At 41.7% G+C, this 20965-nt stretch overlaps 1 protein-coding gene across 1 annotated transcript in view; it reads left to right on the top strand.

Annotated features, from left to right (window-relative positions):
- Positions 1-20965, top strand: part of AGBL1 (AGBL carboxypeptidase 1) — a 738230-nt gene that overhangs the window by 398095 nt on the left and 319170 nt on the right. The window contains exon 20 of the mRNA XM_021680442.2: positions 3632-3808. Coding sequence (XP_021536117.2) covers positions 3632-3808 — 177 coding nt within the window. The remainder of the gene's footprint in view (positions 1-3631; positions 3809-20965) is intronic.

Here is a 20965-nt window from a genome sequence, read left to right on the forward strand (position 1 = left end):
GCTCTGAGCTAGGAGCTGTCTGGTGAGTTCATAGTCAGCACATCTTTGAGAGTTAATATTTTCTGTGAATTTGGGAAACTAGACAGGGCTTGGAAGAGTCAGCAGAAAGCAGATGAATTGAAATGCAACTCAGGCTTCTACAGAGTGCCTCAAAACCAGAATTAATGAATCAGGATCATCCCTTCCCCCATGAGCTGAGGCTGCTCTTGACCCAGCTGCTCCTGGACAAATGGGATTCAGTGTCTATGGGGTGCAGAAGACTCATTCTCAGGGCTGCTTCATGTCTAGTCTTTTAATACTTGCTGGGTCTGTGTTGAGACCACGCTAGATGCCAGCTCCTGGGCCATGCTCTGTGTGTACATTATGTCATCCGTTCCTTGTATTCCTTTACACGCCCATGGGATTATAATGCCTATTTAAGAAGTAGTTCTTGGCAGTGGTTAAACTAAGCTGATGTGATCTATATTAGAACATCTGGGTTGACATTCTGGATTTGTCCTTACTAGCTCTGTGACCATTGAAAAGATATTCGTCGGGCCTCTGTATTATCAGATAATAATAGAACTTGATTCAAAGACTTATGATGATTAAAAGAGTTAATGCATATAAAATACATAGTAAGTGTTCGGTGGAAGGGTATCTATTATAATTTTCAAGTTTTGGAAACCCAGATTAAGTTTAAGGGCACAGAGCAAGTGGGAGGGAAAGAGTTGAGTGTCCCAAGTCTTTTTCCATCCAAGATGGGAGACCCCTGGGAGCCCTGAAACTAGGCTCCAGGGGATCAATTCATATATAGAGTTCATCTATTCCTTGTTCATTTACAGAACGGAACAAGATAATCTCCAGCTATTAGAGCTATCATTATCTTCATTTCTCACTCTGACATAGATCAATTTGTGTGAAATCAAAAGAGAAATAGAATCAGGACTTTTTTTTAATCAACGCTGTAGTAGTTTTGGAGTCCATTACTTAATGAGTGGATAAACTGTTGCTATGGACATGTAGGGGAGCTACTCCAACTACACCTTGTAAATCCTACATCCTCCAGGCTCCAATAATGGGATCATAGCTTGTAGAGCTTTCTGAGATACACACCATTAAATTGAACATGTGGTCATTTGCATAGGGGCTATATGAGCTAAGAAATTCAGGTTCACTTAAGAAAGGAAGGAGAGATCATTTAAATAATGTCCAATTAGTCTTTTTACAGCAAGGTAAAACATTGATAAATTAAAACTATTTTCAAGTATTATAATCACTTTAGTTGCTATATGTATATATACATACACACTATGTATGTTACATATAGTATATATATAAATAGTATATTTATGTCTAAGCAGTCCTCTAAGGGTGTGGACTAGCAGATTCTGTTTATTTCAGCAGATAATTATGGAGTGCCCTCTATGAGCTGCACATCTTTATGTGTAGAGATTTTCCTGTAAATGAGACACAGACCTGCCCTTACGGAACTTCTGGGCTGCAGAAGAGATAGAAAATAAACAGCTAATTACATGAACATTAATTTTACTTTAATTGTGATGAATTTTTTGAAGGAGAAAAATGGGATGAAAGAATCACAGGGAGAGAGGGACAAGAGTGGATAGATGAAATCAATTATGGGGGCAATTGTGGAAACTCAAGTGAGGACATTAAGCAGTTCAATTTCCATGTTCAAATGATGCTGTAGGTCTGCAAGCTATGCGGGAACATAAAGATCATACTAAATTATATGAATAATTATGTTAACATATACATAGATTATAGGTAATTTATAATATAATTAATAATTGTATTAATCTTTATATTGTAATTAAGTTATACTAAGCATGGGGACAGTAAGAACCCAGGGATATTAAGAGATTTGCTCAATGTTCTTGAAATTAACAAAATTGCATTTCTTTTTTTTAAAGATTTTTTAAATTTATTTGTCAGAGCGAGATGGAGAGAGAGAGAGCACAAGCAGGGGGAGTGGCAGGCAGAGGGAGAAGCAGGCTCCCTGCTGAGCAAGGAGCCCAATGCGGGACTTGATCCCAGGACCCTGGGATCATGACCTGAGCTGAAGGCAGATGCTTAATGGACTGAGCCACCCAGGCTTCCCACAAAATTGCATTTCTTTAAAAATAATTTCTTAATTCATATTCTCATTCTGCTGCTCCACCTTCTCCCCACAATTTATCCAAAAGTCTCAAGTTTCACTTTGTTATCGAATGTACATAATTTTATATTATGTGCTAGTTTGTGGATACTCTGTGAACAGTGAAGTAGAGAAGCCTTCTTGCTAATGTCGCAGAAATGTGGGACTATCTAGATCCAGTATTTCCACTAACCCAAGGACCTAATATGCTATCAGTTCTTGAGTCATCGTTCTTGGATGGGGGAGTTCTGGTAACTAGAAGCCCCCTCTCTGTCAGTCAGAGAGTGGCAAGGATCTACAGATGCTTTCTAAATATAGATTAAGTGGTCTCACATAAAACCTTTGTACTCTAGGAAATGGTGGGATGGAAGAACCCAGAGAGGGGGGCACCTGGGTGGCTCAGTTGGTTAAGCATCCAACTCTCGGTTTCGGCTCAGGTCATGATCTTAGGGTCCTCGGATCAGGCCCCACATCATGGGCTCTGCACTCAGGTCAGAGTCTGCTGGAAATTATGTCCCTCTCCCTCTGCTCCTCCCCCTGTTCTCTGTTGTATGCTCTATCTCTCTCAAATAAATAAATATAATCTTAAATATATATATATAACATATATATGTATTATATATATATATAAAGAACACAGAGAGGGAGTATTTTTAAGAGTTTTGTAACCGGTCCAGCCTCAGATTTATGGATCACAAGATGAGACTAGAGGGGCGCCTGGGTGACTCAGTTGGTTAAGCATCTGCCTTCAGCTGGGGTTATGATCCCAGGGTCCTGGGATTGAGCCCTGTTGGTCTCCCTGCTCCATGGGGAGCCTGTTTCTTCCTCTCCCTCTGCCCCTTCCTCTGCTTGTGTACTTCTCTCTCTCTCTCTTTCTCTCTCTGTCTCTCGTGCATATGCATTCTCTCTTTCTCTCTGTCATGAATAAATAAAATAAAAAAAAAGATGGGACTAGAAAGTTCATTTTGGCAGTCATACTCTTTTAGGAAACTTCATATGCAACCCTCAGTGTTTATCGATGACTTGTCTATCTGGGATAAGTGAACAGTCCGTAGTTTGACTTAGAGCTAGAAAACCATGAGATTGGGTGGAGTCACTCTCTAAATTTCAGTCCCCATGAAATCTGTGGCTTTCCATGGAATTCAATTCAGCGATGTATGAGGCTGAATGTACATGCAACATCCGTCCACAGTGATGCTGAAACATGGAACTGAAAGATCGTGGTCTTTGGAGTTGGCCAGGTTGGCATTTGGCTCCCATTCCAGCCTCTTTGTAGTTGGACTTATGCTATTTCTTTCTTGCTTTTCTAAGTCTCAGTTTCCTCATTTAAGAGCAAAGAGCAACAAACCCTTAGTATCCATTGTTTAGGGTTGATGTAAGATTTGCAGCAGTATATATTAAGTGTTTGTTATACTGAGATACTTAATAAATGTTGAGATGTTATTTTTTATGATGCACATCCCCAACTCATCATGGTTTTATTTTTTATTGTAGACTCTTCCCCAAATCCTTGATAAGCTAGCCCCAGCATTCACGATGAGCAGCTGCAGCTTCCTCGTGGAGAAATCCCGAGCCTCCACAGCCCGGGTGGTGGTGTGGAGAGAGATGGGGGTGTCCAGAAGCTACACCATGGAGAGCAGCTACTGTGGTTGCAACCAGGGACCCTATCAGGTATGTGAGGCTCCGGCATATGCATGCTTTCTGTCCGGCAGCAATTTACTGTAATGGGGGGGGGCTATCAAAGACCACTCATTTCTTCTTTCTCTCCCGAGAGTGGAAGAAGTCTCCAGGTAGTCTGGCCCAGCGACCTGATCTTGCAGAACTAGCTCAATGATTGCCTTCATTGGCGGCACTGTCTGTGTTGATCCTGCAAGCAGTTTGTACGTTCCTGCTAACTTGGTTTCTCAAATCATCTGCCCTTGCCAACAAGTGGCAGGGAGCCTCCCTGAGACATGGACCCCCAGCTTTTATGGAACCTCTGCCTAGCCTTGTTCTATGCATGGGGATTGCCTGTTACCCTCTGCATGAGTCAAGTAGCCCCCCTTGCATCATCAAGCCCGTAGGTTGGTGCATAGATAGTGTGCTCTACCTCCTCTATCTTACATGCTTATCTAAATCAGCAGCTCTCTGTTACCCTGCCGTCCCCAGAGTACACAGAAGTGAGTACCTGACATGCATCTCCCCTGCATGAGTGGATCTGAGACTCAGGCTCTGGTGTCTAGGGAAAGGCTCGTCTAAATCATGTTCTTCCTACAGCTGTATTAACTGCACAAGCAGCTGGAGAGCTGCTGTAGCAGGCTCTTCTAGCTGTTCTTCCCACTCCCCCACTAGAGGAGCATAAATAAGGGACACTGTGACAGTAGTCCCATGGCAATAGATTCTTTTAAATTTGTTAGGCGAGCTGACAGCCTTCCATTCAACCCCAAGGATACCTGGACCTTACCGGCATTAAAGCTCATCGTCCTGGCTTTGATTCTCCTGGAACAGCCAGGAAGCACTTGGCATCTACGTGGTCCTGTGCTTGTGAAAATCTGGTAGCTATCAAACGGAATATAGGGAGTGACAGGTGATGAATATTATCTAGCTTCCCACCTGGCCCAAGAGTTTTTTTGATACGCAGGGCTACTGAACCACCAGCTTTGACCTATTAATTCTGTCAAATAGCCAATTTGTTTAAGCAGTTGCTAAAAATAAGTGTTCTCTTACTGAATTAATAAATTATTAGATTGAATTAGTCCATTTTACCCACGTGAATGTCAATGCAGAGTAAGTAGAGATCATTGGAGGGGCATGGGATCAGGCACCAGCAGACCTCCCTTTTCCACTTATCAGCAATGCTGCAAGCCACATACCTCTATGAACCTGTGTGTCATGTATCAGATATTGATATCCATAAAGATTCCTTTCCTCCCCGCTGCACAAGAGTTTTGTAAAGGCCAAAAGAGAATGCAGATAGGAATAGACTTGGAGGTTACATCATCAGGAATAGGGTCAGTCTCTTGGCATTCAAAACCCGTAGGATTGGGAAAAATAAGTTTGGAACATTGTGACTCTTAAGGTTGTATGGATATAGACTTGCATCCCTCTAGCTGTGTGCCTCTTAATGGATAGCGGCCAGTCGCTTGCTTAAAGGACAGCTGCATGCATCCTTCACAGATCTGTTGGATTGGTGACTTTTCATTGACTTTGTTTCTCCAAGCGCCAATTCAGGCTCACAGCTTCCAGTCAGATAACCATCAATGCCATTCACCATAAGTCAACTAGAAACTCAAAGTCCTCCGGAGTTGTGGTTTGAAAACTAAAAATGACTCATAGGTTCAGGCTCCTACCCACCCACCATCTTCCATGTAACAAACACAGGGGCTGTTACAAATGACAAAGAATGAAAGAAGCTTGCCCAATGGGATGGCTTTCATGTGTCATCTCAGTGTTTGCCCTGTGCATTTGTCCACATGGTCTTTGCATGAGGTCTTTGTAGGAAAGGATGGAGAAGGAATTGGCTAGAGAAAGCCCTAATGGTGCCAGACCTGGTTTTACTTTAACAATCCCATTCTCTATATGAAACACCTCTCCGAATGGATTGGTTTTCTCTTTCCCTTTGTTTTTCTGTCCTTATAAACATTGTTAGGTCACTGAGCAGAATTGCAGACAGTGAGTAAGAGGATGGTGAATAATTTTACGTATTGGGGGGGGGAACCCCAGGGGAAGGAAGCCAGCCCAGAGTTGGGTGTTTTGGTGATTTTTGTTTGAGGTGTATAATGAAGTCTATGAGCTATAAAGCAGTATAGAAATTTCCATTCTGAACATATTGCAAATGATTTTCGTACATTGAGAAGCTTAGTCCCAATTGAGTCCTGAGGTTATTATTCTAAGGTCATCTTTCCATTTTTTGTTTAGCATTACCATTTATCCAAAAGATGGAGGATACTTAAGTACACCCACGAGGGGCATTCCTTCCTTCCTTCATAAGAATATAAATATTTTTGCAGTTTCTCTGGTTAACGTGGCTTTAAAGTAGTTCCAATCATTTCTCCCTCAGCACACTAAGTACCTGATTTGTTGGTATTGAAGTGAAATATCATTTCTTACAGTGACATTTATGTTGGAACTGCATTAAAGAACATAAGCTATTACCTTTGAATAATTATTATTAATATGATATTTTCTCTTCTATTTTTCAGTCTATACTTGGCTAATTAAAAAAAAAAGAACTCTCTCCCTTTTGTTTCTTTGGAATATAGTCTCTACTGCTAGGTTATACACTTAGATCCATAATTTGTATTTAATGTGGAAGTCCCACCCACTGAGAGATTTACTTTACCTATTAGGGATGGGCCCAAAGCTATTGAGGCTGTTGAGGGGAAAAACCAAAATGGAATCACATGTCCTCTTGGGGCTCATTTTTCTAGAGGCGTCCAGTCTATGTGGATAGCTGTGTGCCTCCCACTGAGTGTTTGCGAGCTGGGGTCACATACATGGTGTGTGGGCACATACAAAGGCATGTGACTGGGCCCCACGGGCTGCTTGTGGCTCAGGAGGACAATGTGAGTACTCCCACCCAAGCAGGCTCTCCACATGCTCGTTAGTAGTACAGCTGACTTGGGAGCAGAGTGGGTCTTAGTCAGAGGAAGGACAGAAGATGGGTGACTCAGGGGAGGTCTGAAGGTCTCAACTGATACATAAATCCCCCTATCTGCACACTGCCTCCCATGAACCTTCCAGCAATCCATCGGCTCCATCACCAACAGAGGGGTTTTTCAGTAACCCAAACCTATTCAAGTCACAGTATTGCCCATAATCCTTGACTGTGTCTTGAGAAATGCCAGCTCATTATCATGACTGGTAAGGCCTTTTACAATCTCATTCATTTTTTGAATGCTCAGTACTTGTTTAGTGTAGAAGAAGTGTTGAATCTGTGTGATGATTGGCAAATGAATGGATGAATAAATGAACAAATGGGTGGCAATTTCCACGTAGAGTCAGATGATTATCCTCTCTGTCCATAGATCACTAGAAAAAGGAGGAATTGTCATGGTCCAAATGCGATTAGAAGCCACTTTCAAGTGGAGATTTTTAGTTATTGCAATGAGTAGTCATGGAAAATGTGTGTAGGGAAGTGTGTAAGAATGAAACGCAGAGACCTCTCTGATTTGTCGCTATCTGCATGATTTGAGAGCACCTAATATACAATACCTTGAGTGGATTCTTTCCTAGAGTAAGGAGATTCTAGTCCAGGTGGACTCTCACATGGCCACATTCTAATAACAAATGATGATTTGACATAAGGACTGCCACTCATACAAGGGGGCTGGGGGGGGAGATGCTGCAGTGCACCTGCTAGATCCAGGACCAAGGTGCTCATTTCCCAGCTGCTTGCAGCTGGGTCCATCACCAGAATTTGTCTATAGCTGATAGAAGCAGCCTTGACCAAAGCTATGGCTCCTTCATGTGAGCATCATGCATCCAATGGTGGGTCTAAGGTGGGTACAAAGGCTAGGCCTACTAGCCCTGGTTGGGAACACTCCACAGGGCCGTTGCAGCTCCAGAGGATTACCCAGGGCCTCTGTCACAATTGTACTGTGGGTCAGCGTCCTTGTTGGCCCACTTCTGCTTTTTTCACCACTCACAGGTGCTGTTCTAGGGACTGCTCCCCAAAAGTCCTTCTGCAGAGCAGCTTACACCTGTATGTCAAAAAGGCTGGGATTAGGAAACAGACAGGGGAATGAAGTGCTTAGCTAGTGAAGATGGTTTGATGGGGATGAATTTCATATAGGAAACTGAGTCATCTCACTTAGCTTCCAGGGCTCCCAGTGTCCTCTTCTTCACACTCTGCATCCTTAGCTGCATGGAAGTGAGCCCATGCAGAACTGGAGACCACAGCTCAGTGCAGGGCCTCAGTGCAGGGCCTCTGCCTCCCTCCTGCTCCATCAGAAGGAAGGCTGGGTGTATGAGGTTCCTGCGGCTGCCATCCCAAATCACCACACATTTGGTGGCTTAAAACTACATAAATGTATGCTTTCACAGCACTGGAGGCCAGAAGGCTGAAATCAGGGTGCCGGCTACACTATGTTCTTTCTAAAGGCTCCAGGTGAGACTGCGCCATTTCTTTCTCTTAGCTTCTGGTGTGTCTTGGCTGGTAGATGCAGCACTCCTTTCTCCACCTTTGTCATTTCATGGCCTTCTCCACCTGTATCCCACTGTCTTTGTGCAACCTTTCCCCCACTTAAAAAGATTATTTGTTAATTGTTTTTATTTTTTATTGAAGTACCGTTGACACACAATGTTACATTAGTCTCAGGTATAGAATATAGTGATTTGATAACTCTATATATTATTGGTCTCTCCTCTTCTTATAAAGACACCAGTCATAGTGGATGTAGGGCCCACCGTACCCCACTGTGACCTCACCTTAACTAATGACACCTGCAACATCCCTATTTCCAGATCAGGTCACATCCTGAGGTTCTGAGAAGGACATGGATTTTGGGGGGGGACGCCATTCAACCCAGTACACTGGGTCAGGCAAGGAGGCACAGAATATACAGATCCAAGAACCAAAAAGAAGTTTTTTTGTTTTTTTTTTTTAAGATTATTTATTTGAGAGAAAGAAATGGGGGGGGGCAGAGGGACTTGGAGAGAGAGAATCCTCAAGCAGATTCCATGCTGAGTGCAGAGCACAGAGCCCGACATGGGGCTCCACACAGGGCTCCATCCCAGGGCCTTGAGATCATGACCTGAGCTGAAACCAAGAGTCAGACACTGAACCAACTGAACCACCCAGGTGCCCCCCAAAAGAAGTTTTTATTTCTGTCTTCATATTGCCGTGCTGTGAAGCTCCGAACAAATTATGGTCACTCTTCTTTTTACTGTACCTCTTGATCAAGAAAATAAGAAATTTCAGATTTTCTTGGAACATCCTGGAAGACAAATTTGAGGGTCATTCCATGTATGATGAATGCTGATTAGTGCTGCTTGGGGAATTATAATATACAATACCTTGAAGCAGCAATAATGATAACAAACACATTTATCAGACTTACTGTGTGTTAAGCTTTTTTTCATATATTAGAGTACTCCGTTTTTGCTACCACATGCCAAAATACTCTAAAATTGGTTTTATCATCATCATCATCATCATCATCATCATTCTTACTTTCCAAATGGAGACACTTGGAGAGGCTAAGTAATTGGCTCAATGTCACACAGCTAGTATGTTTTAGAAACAGGATTTGAACCCAGGAGGTCTGGCACTGGAATCTTTGCTTTTACCCCCATGCTTTCTGCTTAGTAGGATGTCATTGGTAAAAGTAATCCTGGGCTTTGGAAACAGGAGACCTAGCTTCTGCTTTTGGCTGTCAGTAAGTAGATCTGCAGCAACATGTTTCTTATTTATAATCGGAAGACATAATTAGAATGAAGAAATGGGAAGGGTCTCTGCTAAAATCATGCTTGGGAAAGGTTGCCTTTGCAGGATATCTAAGCAGCTATGGATCACCTAGACCAGGGTGACCAGGCTTGGTTCTGAAACCCCAAAGAATCTTCTGTGGCACATTCTGGGTATATTTTTCTTAGCACCAGTTAGCTAATTATCAGAAGACTTTTGTTCTATCCTTCACATCCCTCCACCTGCCTTCATCCTACTGTGAGCTTTTTTTTTTTTTTTTTTTACCTTCCCAGAGTAAACAAAGAGGAATTGGAGGGATGGGATCCCTGTGCAGTGGTAGCTTCTATCAGCAGGGAAGGTGGAGGAAACGGAGCTAGTCTTCAGTAAAACGTCAACTTAAGTTTGCATTAGTCAACCTCCTAGTTGCTTTCTGTGCTCACTTCACCTCCTGGTGACTTCTCTCCTTGGCCCACGAGTGAATGATCGCTCTCAACAGCTCCTTGGGCTGCACGGTCTTTATTTGAGAACACCTCTCTTCCCTAAGTGTCCTAAGCCCCAGAATTGCCTCTCTTTCAGGGTATACACATACATTCTTTCTCTCTCTACCACACACACGTGTGTGTGTATATCACACATATATACACGGTCATACAGACATACCAGTGGTTCTGAATGATGGCTTCATGGAGGGGGGGTATAACTTATTGTTTAGTGTGGGCACTTGTGTCAGAGTTCCAAGGCGGGCTCTGCATTTAGCAGTCATGACCTTGAGACAGTTACCTGTCCTCTGTGACTTTGGGGTGTAAAAGTGATGTTCCTCACAGTTCCTATTTATGGAAATGTTATAAAGACTGAATGAGCTACTACCTATAAAACATTCAGCACTATTTTCTTTTTTTTTTTTTTAAAGATTTTATTTATTTATTTGAGAGAGAGACAATGAGAGAGAACACATGAGAGGGGATAGGGTCAGAGGGCAAAGCAGACTCCCTGCTGAGCAGGGAGCCTGATGTGGGACTCGATCCAGGGACTCCAGGATCATGACCTGAGCCGAAGGCAGTCGCTTAACCAACTGAGCCACCCAGGCGCCCTCAGCACTATTTTCATACTAAACACTCAATACCTTTTATTGTTGGTCTTATTATTGATTGTATGTGAAAATATTTAATGGTGGTTTTCTTTTTTATTTTATTTTATTTTATTTATTTTATTTTTTTATTCTTATGTTAATCCCCATACATTACATCATTAGTTTTAGATGTAGTGTTCCATGATTCATTGTTTGTGCATAACACCCAGTGCTCCATGCAGAACATGCCCTCTTTAATACCCATCACCAGGCTAAACCAACCTCCCACCCCCCTCCCCTCTAGAACCCTCAGTTTGTTTTTCAGAGTCCATCATCGCTCATGGTTCGTCTACCCCTCCGATTTCCCCCCCTTCATTCTTCCCCTCCTGCTACCTTCTTCTTCTTCTTTTTTTTTTCCTTAACATATATTGCATTATTTATTTCAGAGGTACAGATCTGAGATTCAACAGTCTTGCACAATTCACAGCGCTTACCAGAGCACATACCCTTCCCAGTGTCTATCACCCAGTCACCCCATCCCTCCCACCCCACCCCCACTCCAGCAACCCTCAGTTTGTTTCCTGCGATTAAGAATTCCTCATATCAGTGAGATCATATGATACATGTCTTTCTCTGTTTGACTTATCTCACTCAACATAATACCCTCCAGTTCCATCCACGTCGTCGCAAATGGCAAGATCTCATTCCTTTTGATGGCTGCATAATATTCCATTGTATATATATACCACCTCTTCTTTATCCATTCATCTGTCAATGGACATCTTGGCTCTTTCCACAGTTTGGCTATTGTGGACATTGCTGCTATAAACATCGGGGTGCACGTACCCATTCGGATCCCTACATTTGTATCTTTGGGGTAAATACCCAGTAGTGCAATTGCTGGATCGTATGGTAGCTCTATTTTCAACTTTTTGAGGAACCTCCATACTGTTTTCCAGAGTGGCTGCACCAGCTTGCATTCCCACCAACAGTGTAGGAGGGTTCCCCTTTCTCCGCATCCCCGCCAACATCTGTCCTTTCCTGACTTGTTAATTTTAGCCATTCTGACTGGTGTGAGGTGGTATCTCATTGAGGTTTTGATTTGGATTTCCCTGATGCCGAGTGATATTGAACACTTTTCCATGTGTCTGTTGGCCATTTGGCTGTCTTCTTCGGAAAAATGTCTGTTCATATCTTCTGCCCATTTCTTGATTGGATTCTTTGTTCTTTGGGTGTTGAGTTTGATGAGTTCTTTATAGATTTTGGATACTAACCCTTTATCTGATATGTCATTTGCAAATATCTTCTCCCATTCTGTCGGTTGTCTTTTGGTTTTGTTGACTGTTTCCTTTGCTTTGCGAAAGCTTTTTATCTTGATGAAGTCCCAATAGTTCATTTTTGCCCTTGCTTCCCTTGCCTTTGGCGATGTTTCTAGGAAGAAGTTGCTTTGGCTGAGGTCAAAGAGGTTGCTGCCTGGGTTCTCCTTTAAGATTTTGATAGACTCCTGTCTCACATTGAGGTCTTTCAACCATTTGGAGTCTATTTTTGTGTGTGGTGTAAGGAAATGGTCCAGTTTCATTCTTCTGCATGTGGCTATCCAATTTTCCCAACACCATTTGTTGAAGAGACTGTCTTTGTTCCATTGGACATTCTTTCCTGCTTTGTCAAAGATGAGTTGACCATAGAGTTGAGGGTCCATTTCTGGGCTCTCTATTCTGTTCCATTGATCTATGTGTCTGTTTTTGTGCCAGTACCATGCTGTCTTCATGATGACAGCTTTGTAATAGAGCTGGAAGTCCGGAATTGTGATGCTGCTGGCTTTGCTTTTCTTTTTCAATATTCCTCTGGCTATGCGCGGTCTTTTCTGGTGCCATACAAATTTTAGGATTATTTGTTCCATTTCTTTGAAAAAAGTGGATGGTATTTGGATGGGGATTGCATTGAATGTGTAGATTGCTCTAGGTAGCATATACATCTTCAGAATATTTGTTCTTCCAATCCATGAGCATGGAACGTTTTTCCATTTCTTTGTGTCTTCCTCAATTTCTTTCATGAGTATTTTATAGTTTTCTGAATATAGATCCTTTGTCTCTTTGGTTAGATTTATGCCTAGGTATCTGATGGTTTTGGGTGCAATTGTAAATGGGATTGACTCCTTAATTTCTCTTTCTTCTGTCTTGTTGGTGTATAGGAATGCCACTGATTTCTGTGCATTGATTTTATGTCCTGCCACTTTACTGAATTCCTGTGTGAGTTCTAGCAGTTTTGGGGTGGAGTCTTTGGGGTTTTCCACATAAAGTATCATATCATCTGCAAAGAGTGAGAGTTTGACTTCTTCTTTGCCGATTTGGATGCCTTTGATTTCTTTTTGTTGTCTGATTGCTGTGGCTAGGACTTCCAATACTATGTTGAATAGCAGTGGTGATAGTGGACATCCCTGCCGCATTCCTGACCTTAGGGGGAAAGCTCTCAGTTTTTCCCCATTGAGAATGATATTCGCTGTAGGTTTTTCATAGATGGCTTTTATGATATTGAGGTATGTACCCTCTATGCCTATACATTGAAGAGTTTTGATCAAGAAAGGTTGCTGTACTTTGTCAAATGCTTTTTCTGCATCTATTGAGAGGATCATATGATTCTTATTCTTTCTTTTGTTAATGTATTGTATCACATTGATTGATTTGTGGATGTTGAACCAACCTTGCAGCCCAGGGATAAATCCCACTTGGTCGTGGTGAATAATCCTTTTAATGTACTGTTGGATCCTATTGGCTAGTATTTTGGTGAGAATTTTTGCATCCATGTTCATCAGGGATATTGGTCTGTAATTCTCCTTTTTGATGGGGTCTTTGTCTGGTTTTGGGATCAAGGTGATGCTGGCCTCATAAAATGAGTTTGGAAGTTTTCCTTCCATTTCTATTTTTTGGAACAGTTTCAGAAGAATAGGTATTAATTCTTCTTGAAATGTTTGGTAGAATTCCCCTGGGAAGCCATCTGGCCCTGGGCTTTTGTTTTTTGGGAGATTTTTGATGACTGCTTCAATTTCCTTAGTGGTTATAGGTCTGTTCAGATTTTCTATTTCATCCTGGTTCAGTTTTGGGAGGTGATACATCTTTAGGAATGCATCCATTTCTTCCAGGTTATCTAATTTGCTGGCATAGAGGTGCTCATAATATGTTCTTATAATTGTTTGTATTTCTTTGGTGTTGGTTGTGATCTCTCCTCTTTCATTCATGATTTGGTTGATTTGGGTCATTTCTCTTTTCTTTTTGATAAGTCTGGCCAGGGTTTATCAATCTTGTTAATTCTTTCAAAGAACCAGCTCCTAGTTTTGTTGATCTGTTCTACTGTTCTTTTAGTTTCTATTTCATTGATTTCTGCTCTGATCTTTATGATTTGTCTTCTCCTGCTGGGTTTAGGCTTTATTTGCTGTTCTTTCTGCAGCTCCTTGAGGTGTAGGCTTAGGTTGTGTACTTGAGACCTTTCTTGTTTCTTGAGAAAGGCTTGTATTGCTATATACTTTCCTCTTAGGACTGCCTTTGCTGCATCCCAAAGATTTTGAATAGTTGTGTTTTCATTTTCATTGGTTTCCATGAATTTTTTTAATTCTTCTTTAATTTTCTGTTTGACCCATTCATTCTTCAGTAGGATGCTCTTTAGCCTCCATGTTTTTGAGTTCTTTCCGACTTTCCTCTTGTGACTGAGTTCTAGTTTCAAAGCATTGTGTTCTGAAAATAGGCAGGGAATGATCCCAATCTTTTGGTACTGGTTGAGACCTGATTTATGACCTAGGATGTGATCGATTCTGAAGAATGTTCCATGGGCACTAGAGAAGAATGTGTATTCCGTTGCTTTGGGATGGAATGTTCTGAATATGTCTGTGAAGTCCATTTGGTCCAGTGTGTCATTTAAAGTCTTTATTTCCTGTTGATCTTTTGCTTAGACAATCTGTCCATTTCAGTGAGGGGGGTGTTAAAGTCCCCTACTATTATTGTATTGTTGTCGATGTGTTTCTTTGCTTTTGTTATTAATTGGCTTATATAATTGGCTGCTCCCATGTTAGGGGCATAGATATTTACAATTGTTAGATCTTCTTGTTGGATAGACCCTTTAAGTAGGATATAATGTCCTTCCTCATCTCTTATTACAGTCTTTGGTTTAAAATCTAATTTGTCTGATATAAGGATTGCCACCCCAGCTTTCTTTTGGTGTCCATTAGCATGGTAAATGGTTTTCCACCCCCTCACTTTCAATCTGGGGGTGTCTTTGGGTCGAAAATGAGTCTCTTGCAGACAGCATATCGGTGGGTCTTGTTTTTTAATCCAGTCTGATAGCCTGTGTCTTTTGATTGGGGCACTGAGCCCATTTACATTCAGGGTAACTATTGAAAGATAGAAATTTAGTGCCATTGTATTGCCTGTAAGGTGACTGTTACTGTATATTGTCTGTGTTCCTTTCTGGTCTATGTTGCTTTTAGGGTCTCTCTTTGCTTAGAGGACCCCTTTCAAGATTTCTTGTAGGGCTGGTTTTGTGTTTGCAAATTCCTTTAGTTTTTGTTTGTCCTGGAAGCTTTTTATCTCTCCTTCAATTTTCAATGACAGCCTAGCTGGATAGAGTATTCTTGGCTGCATATTTTTCTCATTTAGTGCTCTGAATATATCCTGCCCTTCTTTTCTGGCCTGCCAGGTCTCTGTGGATAGGTCTGTTGCCAATCTAATGTTTCTACCCTTGTAGGTTACATATCTCTTCTCCCGAGCTGCTTTCAGGATTTTCTCTTTGTCTCTGAGACTCGTAAGTTTTACTATTAGATGTCGGGATGTTGACCTATTTTTATTGATTTTGAGAGGGGTTCTCTGTGCTTCCTGGATTTTGATGGCTGTTTCCTTCCCCAAATTAGGGAAGTTCTTGCTATAATTTGCTCCATTATACCTTCTGCCCCCCTCTCTCTTTCTTCTTCTTCTGGGATCCCAATTATTCTAATGTTGTTTCGTCTTATGGTATCGCTTATGTCTCGAATTCTGCCCTTGTGATCCAGTAGTTGTTTATCTCTCTTTTTCTCAGCTTCTTTATTTTCCATCATTTGGTCTTCTATATTACTGATTCTCTCTTCTGCCTCATTTATCCTAGCAGTTAGCACCCGCATTTTTTATTGCACCTCATTAATAGCCTTTTTGATTTTGACTTGGTTAGATTTTAGTTCTTTTAGTTCTCCAGAAAGGGTTTCTCTAATAACTTCCATGCTTTTTTCAAGCCCAGCTAGTATCTTTAAAGTGATGATTCTGAACTCTAGATCTGACATCGTACTAATGTCCGTATTGAGTAGGTCCCTGGCAGTCGGTACTACCGCTTGTTCTTTTTTTTGATGTGATTTTTTTCTGTCTTGTCATTTTGTGCAGAGGAGAATAGATTAATGAGAGAACAGAATGCCAGCAGAGTAACAACGTCCCCAGAAAATATACTCTAAACAAATCAGAAAAGACCTGAAGCAGTGGGAAAAGAAAGGGAAAGAGAGAAAAAAGAGAAAAAAAAAAACATAAAAACAAACAAAAACAAACAAAACAACAACAACAAAAAAAACCAGAATGTGATCAAATATGATCAGGCTGGTATATAGATCAGTGCCACACACTAGATTTGGGGTGTATTTTGGTCTGTTAGAAGAAAGTGCCTCCCAAAATTTTAAAGAAAGAAAAATTTATATATGTACAAAAATAAGGGTTGATATGATGAAGGGATGGAATATGACTGTAAAGATGGAAATTATAAAAAATTTTATAAAAGGACTGATAAGAAGTTGTTTGAAACAGAAAGAAGAGGATTTAAAAAAAGAGAAAAAAGAAAAAAGAAAAAAAAGGGAGAGAATGTGATCAGGCAGGGGAGTAGAAAAAACTATATAGTAGAGATTTAGGGTATATTTTGATCTGTTAGAAGAAACTATTTCAAAATTTTAAAGGGAGAACAACTTATATATTTATGCCAAAAATACGGGTAACTACTATGAAGGGATAGAATATGACTCTAAAAATGAAAAATAAAAATGATTTTTAAAAAAAGGGATTGATAAGATGTTGGTTGAAAAAGGAAAAAAGAAAAATTCAAAAAAAAAAAGTAAAAAAAAAGAAAAAAAGACAGTTAAAAAAAATTAACTTTGAAAGACTAAAGAATCCTGGTAAAAAAGCCATGAATTCTATGTGCAGTAGTCCCCTAGCGCTGGAGTTCTGCCGTTCTCATTGATCGGTAAACTTGGTCTTGGCTGGCTGTTCTCGCTGATCTTCTGGGCAGGGGCCTGTTGCCGTGGTTTCCAAATGTCTTTGCCGGAGGCAGAATTGCCCCGCCCTTGCCCCCTCCCAGCTAAGTAATCTGCTCGGGTTTGCTCTCCGGGGCTTTTGTTCCCTGCGAGCTTTCCGTACAGCTGTGGATGCGGAGAATGAAAATGGCGGCCTCCCAATCTCCGCCCCGGAGGAGCCGAGAACTCGGGGCCCCTCTCCTCAGTGAGCCCCCAGAGAAAAGCCGTCAGTCACTCCCGTCTCCCCGGTCTCCGGCCGCACTCCGTGCTCACCCGGCCTGTGACCGCGCGTTTCTATCTCTGGCCCCCGACCCCGGGTGGAGTCTCCAAACCCAGCAGATCCCTGCGGCGCACTCCCGCGCGGCTCCTCCCGGGGGATGAAGGTGAGTCTCCCCGGATCTGCCGCTTGTTGGGTCCCTGCTGGAGGAGCAGTGGCCTGACTGTGCCGCGGATCACAGTTTATGGCAACCCTGAGCTGAGAGCCCGCGCCTGGGCTCCGCCTCTGCAGCCGGCTTCCCTGCTCCGATACCTGGGAGCTCTGCCACACTCAGGCACCCCCAGTCTTTCTGTGACCCGTGGGTCCTGAGACCACACTGTCCCGGAGGGTTCCACCCCCCGCTTAGCCACCAGAGTGACGTCCCTCAGCGGAGCAGACTTTTAAAAGTTCCGATTTTGTGCTCCGCGGCTCTATCACTTGCCAGAAGCGGCCGCCGGAGGCCCCTCCCCCGCCGTCTATCCTCCCGAATATCGCCTCGGATTCACTTCTCCGCACGTCCTACCTTCCAGAAAGTGGTCGCTTTTCTGATGAGAGAGTTGTTGCTCTTCTTTTCTTCGATCTCCTGTTGAGTTCGTAGGTGTTCAGAATGCTTTGATCCCTGTCCAGCTGAATTCCTGAGAGGAGACGAAATCCAGGTCTCCTACTCCTCCGCCATCTTGCTCCGCCCCCCCCGTTTTCTCTTTTATTTTAAACACAGATGCTTAGACTCCCAACTCTTAGCCATAATTGTCTTATTATACCTTCTTAATTAGAACCGTTGAGGTTGGAGATCAGGTCTCTGTGATTTTATTCACTTTAATAGGAAGCCAGGGTTGAGAACCATAGATTTTGGCTTTATATAAAAAGAGACTCATATCCATATACCAATATTTATAGATTTAGTTATATCAAAGCCATTTCTGTGTGTATTACCTTGACATTTCCTCTACTGTCTACTCTTTATTCTACAAACTTCCTACATAATCTAACCCATATTATAGCCAATTTATGTGTGAAGCCTAGAAAAGGGAAGGGAATTTGTGAGCCTGAGTATAGGGGAAGGGGAAGGAAGGAACAAAGAGTGGAGGTAAGGACAGGAGACAGATTTGAATTCCTCCAAAGGTTGCTGAACTTAAAAGCCTATTCTAATCATGAGCACAACTCAAGACTATATTTTGGATCACTGTTCTCTTGGAACCCATTTCTTTGTCCTACGGGCTGCCTCATATTAGAATACGACTCTTTCAAAACTCTGAATGGGAGTGGGGGATAGGGAATCTCTTAATTTCATTAATGTAATCTGAGGCATAGTATTTCTCAAACTTCAATGTGCATAGGAATTACCTAGGGGTCTTACATGATGCCGATTTCTGAACCACGTCTCCATGTGATCTGGGTTATGGCCCAGAAGTCTGCATTTTATTGAGCACCCTTGAAGATTCAGATTCTGGTGACCCAGGGGCCAGTCACTGAGAAATGGGGTAGGTTGCTAGTTTTTGCAGTTTCTGTTTTTATTCGCTTGCTCCTGATCTTCTTTGGGCTATTGATAATTTTCCATGGCTTTTGTCATAAAATCATAAAGTCTCAAATTCTCTGCTTCCCCCCCACCCATGTGTGTGTGTGTTTCATCTGTGCTTTTAAGTTATTGGCTTAGCTCTCCCATAAGATTTGTATTTAACAACTGTCTATATGCCAATGAGAGTTTTAAAATGTCTTCATTTGTTTTTCTAGCTCCTGGGACGTCCCCAGATCAAGATTACTTAAATTGCTTATGGAACAAAAGAGTGTAGGATATAATTAATACGAACTTGTTTGTTGGCCTATGTGTACATTTTTCTGGGGGAGAGAATGTATAGTGTCTCAGACATACTTGAAAGGCTGGATGACCCCCCAAATGAGTAAGAGCTCATGCCTTAGTTTACTGAATCCAAGATCTCCAGAAGGCCCTTCACAGCTTCTTGGTTTCTACTCTTAATTCAGCTCCAGAAGTGTTTGGCTTGACTTTGTGAAAATCAGACAGAGTCTGTCACTCCCTGACTACGTCTGCCGGCTTAGCAAGGAGCACAAGAACAATGATGCATCTCATTAAGTGTATATTGGAGTACCTTCCATCTAAATTTTGTGTGATTACATAGGACACTAATCTTTTCAGGACGATGCTGCTCACAGCTGGTGGTTCTGACAGAGGAGAGGTAGCATCCGCTTCAGCTGGGGTTTGTTAGAAATGCAGAATCTCAGGCTGCGTGGACTGCATCAATAATAAGATCCTCAGGTGACCCATGTCCCTAGGGAAATCTGAGAAGCACTGACTTAGAGCGCCCTGGGTCAGCAGGGAGGTGAGAGAGGATACGGGCTCAGGAAAGGGAAGTTGGGGAGTTCTACCTTTTTTATTGGGGCAAGGACATTGTTTCCAGAATTTTTGTGAGCTAGAATGAGATGCTGTGTGTGAATGGGATTTAAAAATTGAAAGTGACCCTCAATATGAGACATTCTGTTGATCTGTGCCAATATTTTAATGCTAGATGAATGTATTGTTTTTTCCCCCACCATCCCTCTACATCTCTCCACTCTAACCTTCTCCTCTCTAGCGCTTTGAAAAGAGAAGGACAATTTTCCAAAAGCCTGTTTGGCCATCAGAATGCCACTCATTCTTTTGTAAATACAAATAGGAAACACAGACCTAATCTATCATTTGAGTGTGAGCCACTATTTGAACCATTCACGTCAATACCCTTTTCTTTCTTATTAACTGTGATTCAACAAGTGTTGCCTTAGTATGCTTTTTTTTAAACCTCTTTGTATATGATCTCAAAGCACATTTGGAGCCATTTATTAACTCACTGCGGGCTTAATGATGTAGTGAAATAATTGTCTCATTCAGTAGCCCTCAGTTCTATAATGTATGTCAGCATTATGGTAGAATATTATAAGGAATTAAATAAAAATCAAGAGGCAGAGATGCTAATAGGATTTTCAGCAGGGGCCTTTCCTGGGATTACTAATGCTCTGGGAGCTGTGAATTTTAAATGCCCATTGTAGAAAATGCTTCATTGTATCAAAAATAAGGACAGAATCTGGCCCTTGGCATAGTCCAGTGAGCCTCAAATGACCTCTGATCCTTTAAAAATAATTTGGCTTCAAAGGACCAAGAAGAAGAAAAGATGGTTTATCTCTGTAAATCTCACTTTCCCCATGTGATCAATGTCAGTGCAATCAACCAACTACCCTAAAGGAAAGGATATAAAATGAAAGAAAGGATTAATTTAATCCGGGGTTTTATGTAGCTTGTATCATAGGGGAAAACGACCAGCCAAACCTGAGATACATTTCTTTGGTTCTGGCTACATGACCGAGTTACTTGGAGTAGCATCTCCTAACACGTGAGCTGAGAAAGGTGGAGTCCAGCTCATGAGAGTTATCCACGGGATATTTTCTCTATGAAATAGAGTGGACCCCCAACCTTCCTTGACTATGAAGGGTAGATCATTCCTCCAGCCAATTTTCCAATATTCTCTGCCAGAAATCAAAGATTTCTGTTTTTTAAAACTAAGCAGTAATTCTCTTTATAGGCCTGTATTCCCTGAATGTAAATGAGAAGAGAACATTTTAGAATACTTTGAACCATTAGCTATTTTTATATAAACATATACCTGTTTTATTGATTCGTTAACATATATTTATTAGGTAACTACCTTGCTTTAAGTTGAAATTTGCGACTGGGGATATTTACAGAAAACTAAAAACACTTAGTGAAGGCCAGACACATGGTCAATTCATCTTCATTCATTCTCTCTTTCATTCATCATTCAATAAACATTAAAAAAAAATCCAGA

The sequence above is a fragment of the Neomonachus schauinslandi genome, chromosome 9 (genome assembly GCF_002201575.2).
Source record: "Neomonachus schauinslandi chromosome 9, ASM220157v2, whole genome shotgun sequence".
NCBI classification, from domain to species: Eukaryota; Metazoa; Chordata; class Mammalia; order Carnivora; family Phocidae; genus Neomonachus; species Neomonachus schauinslandi.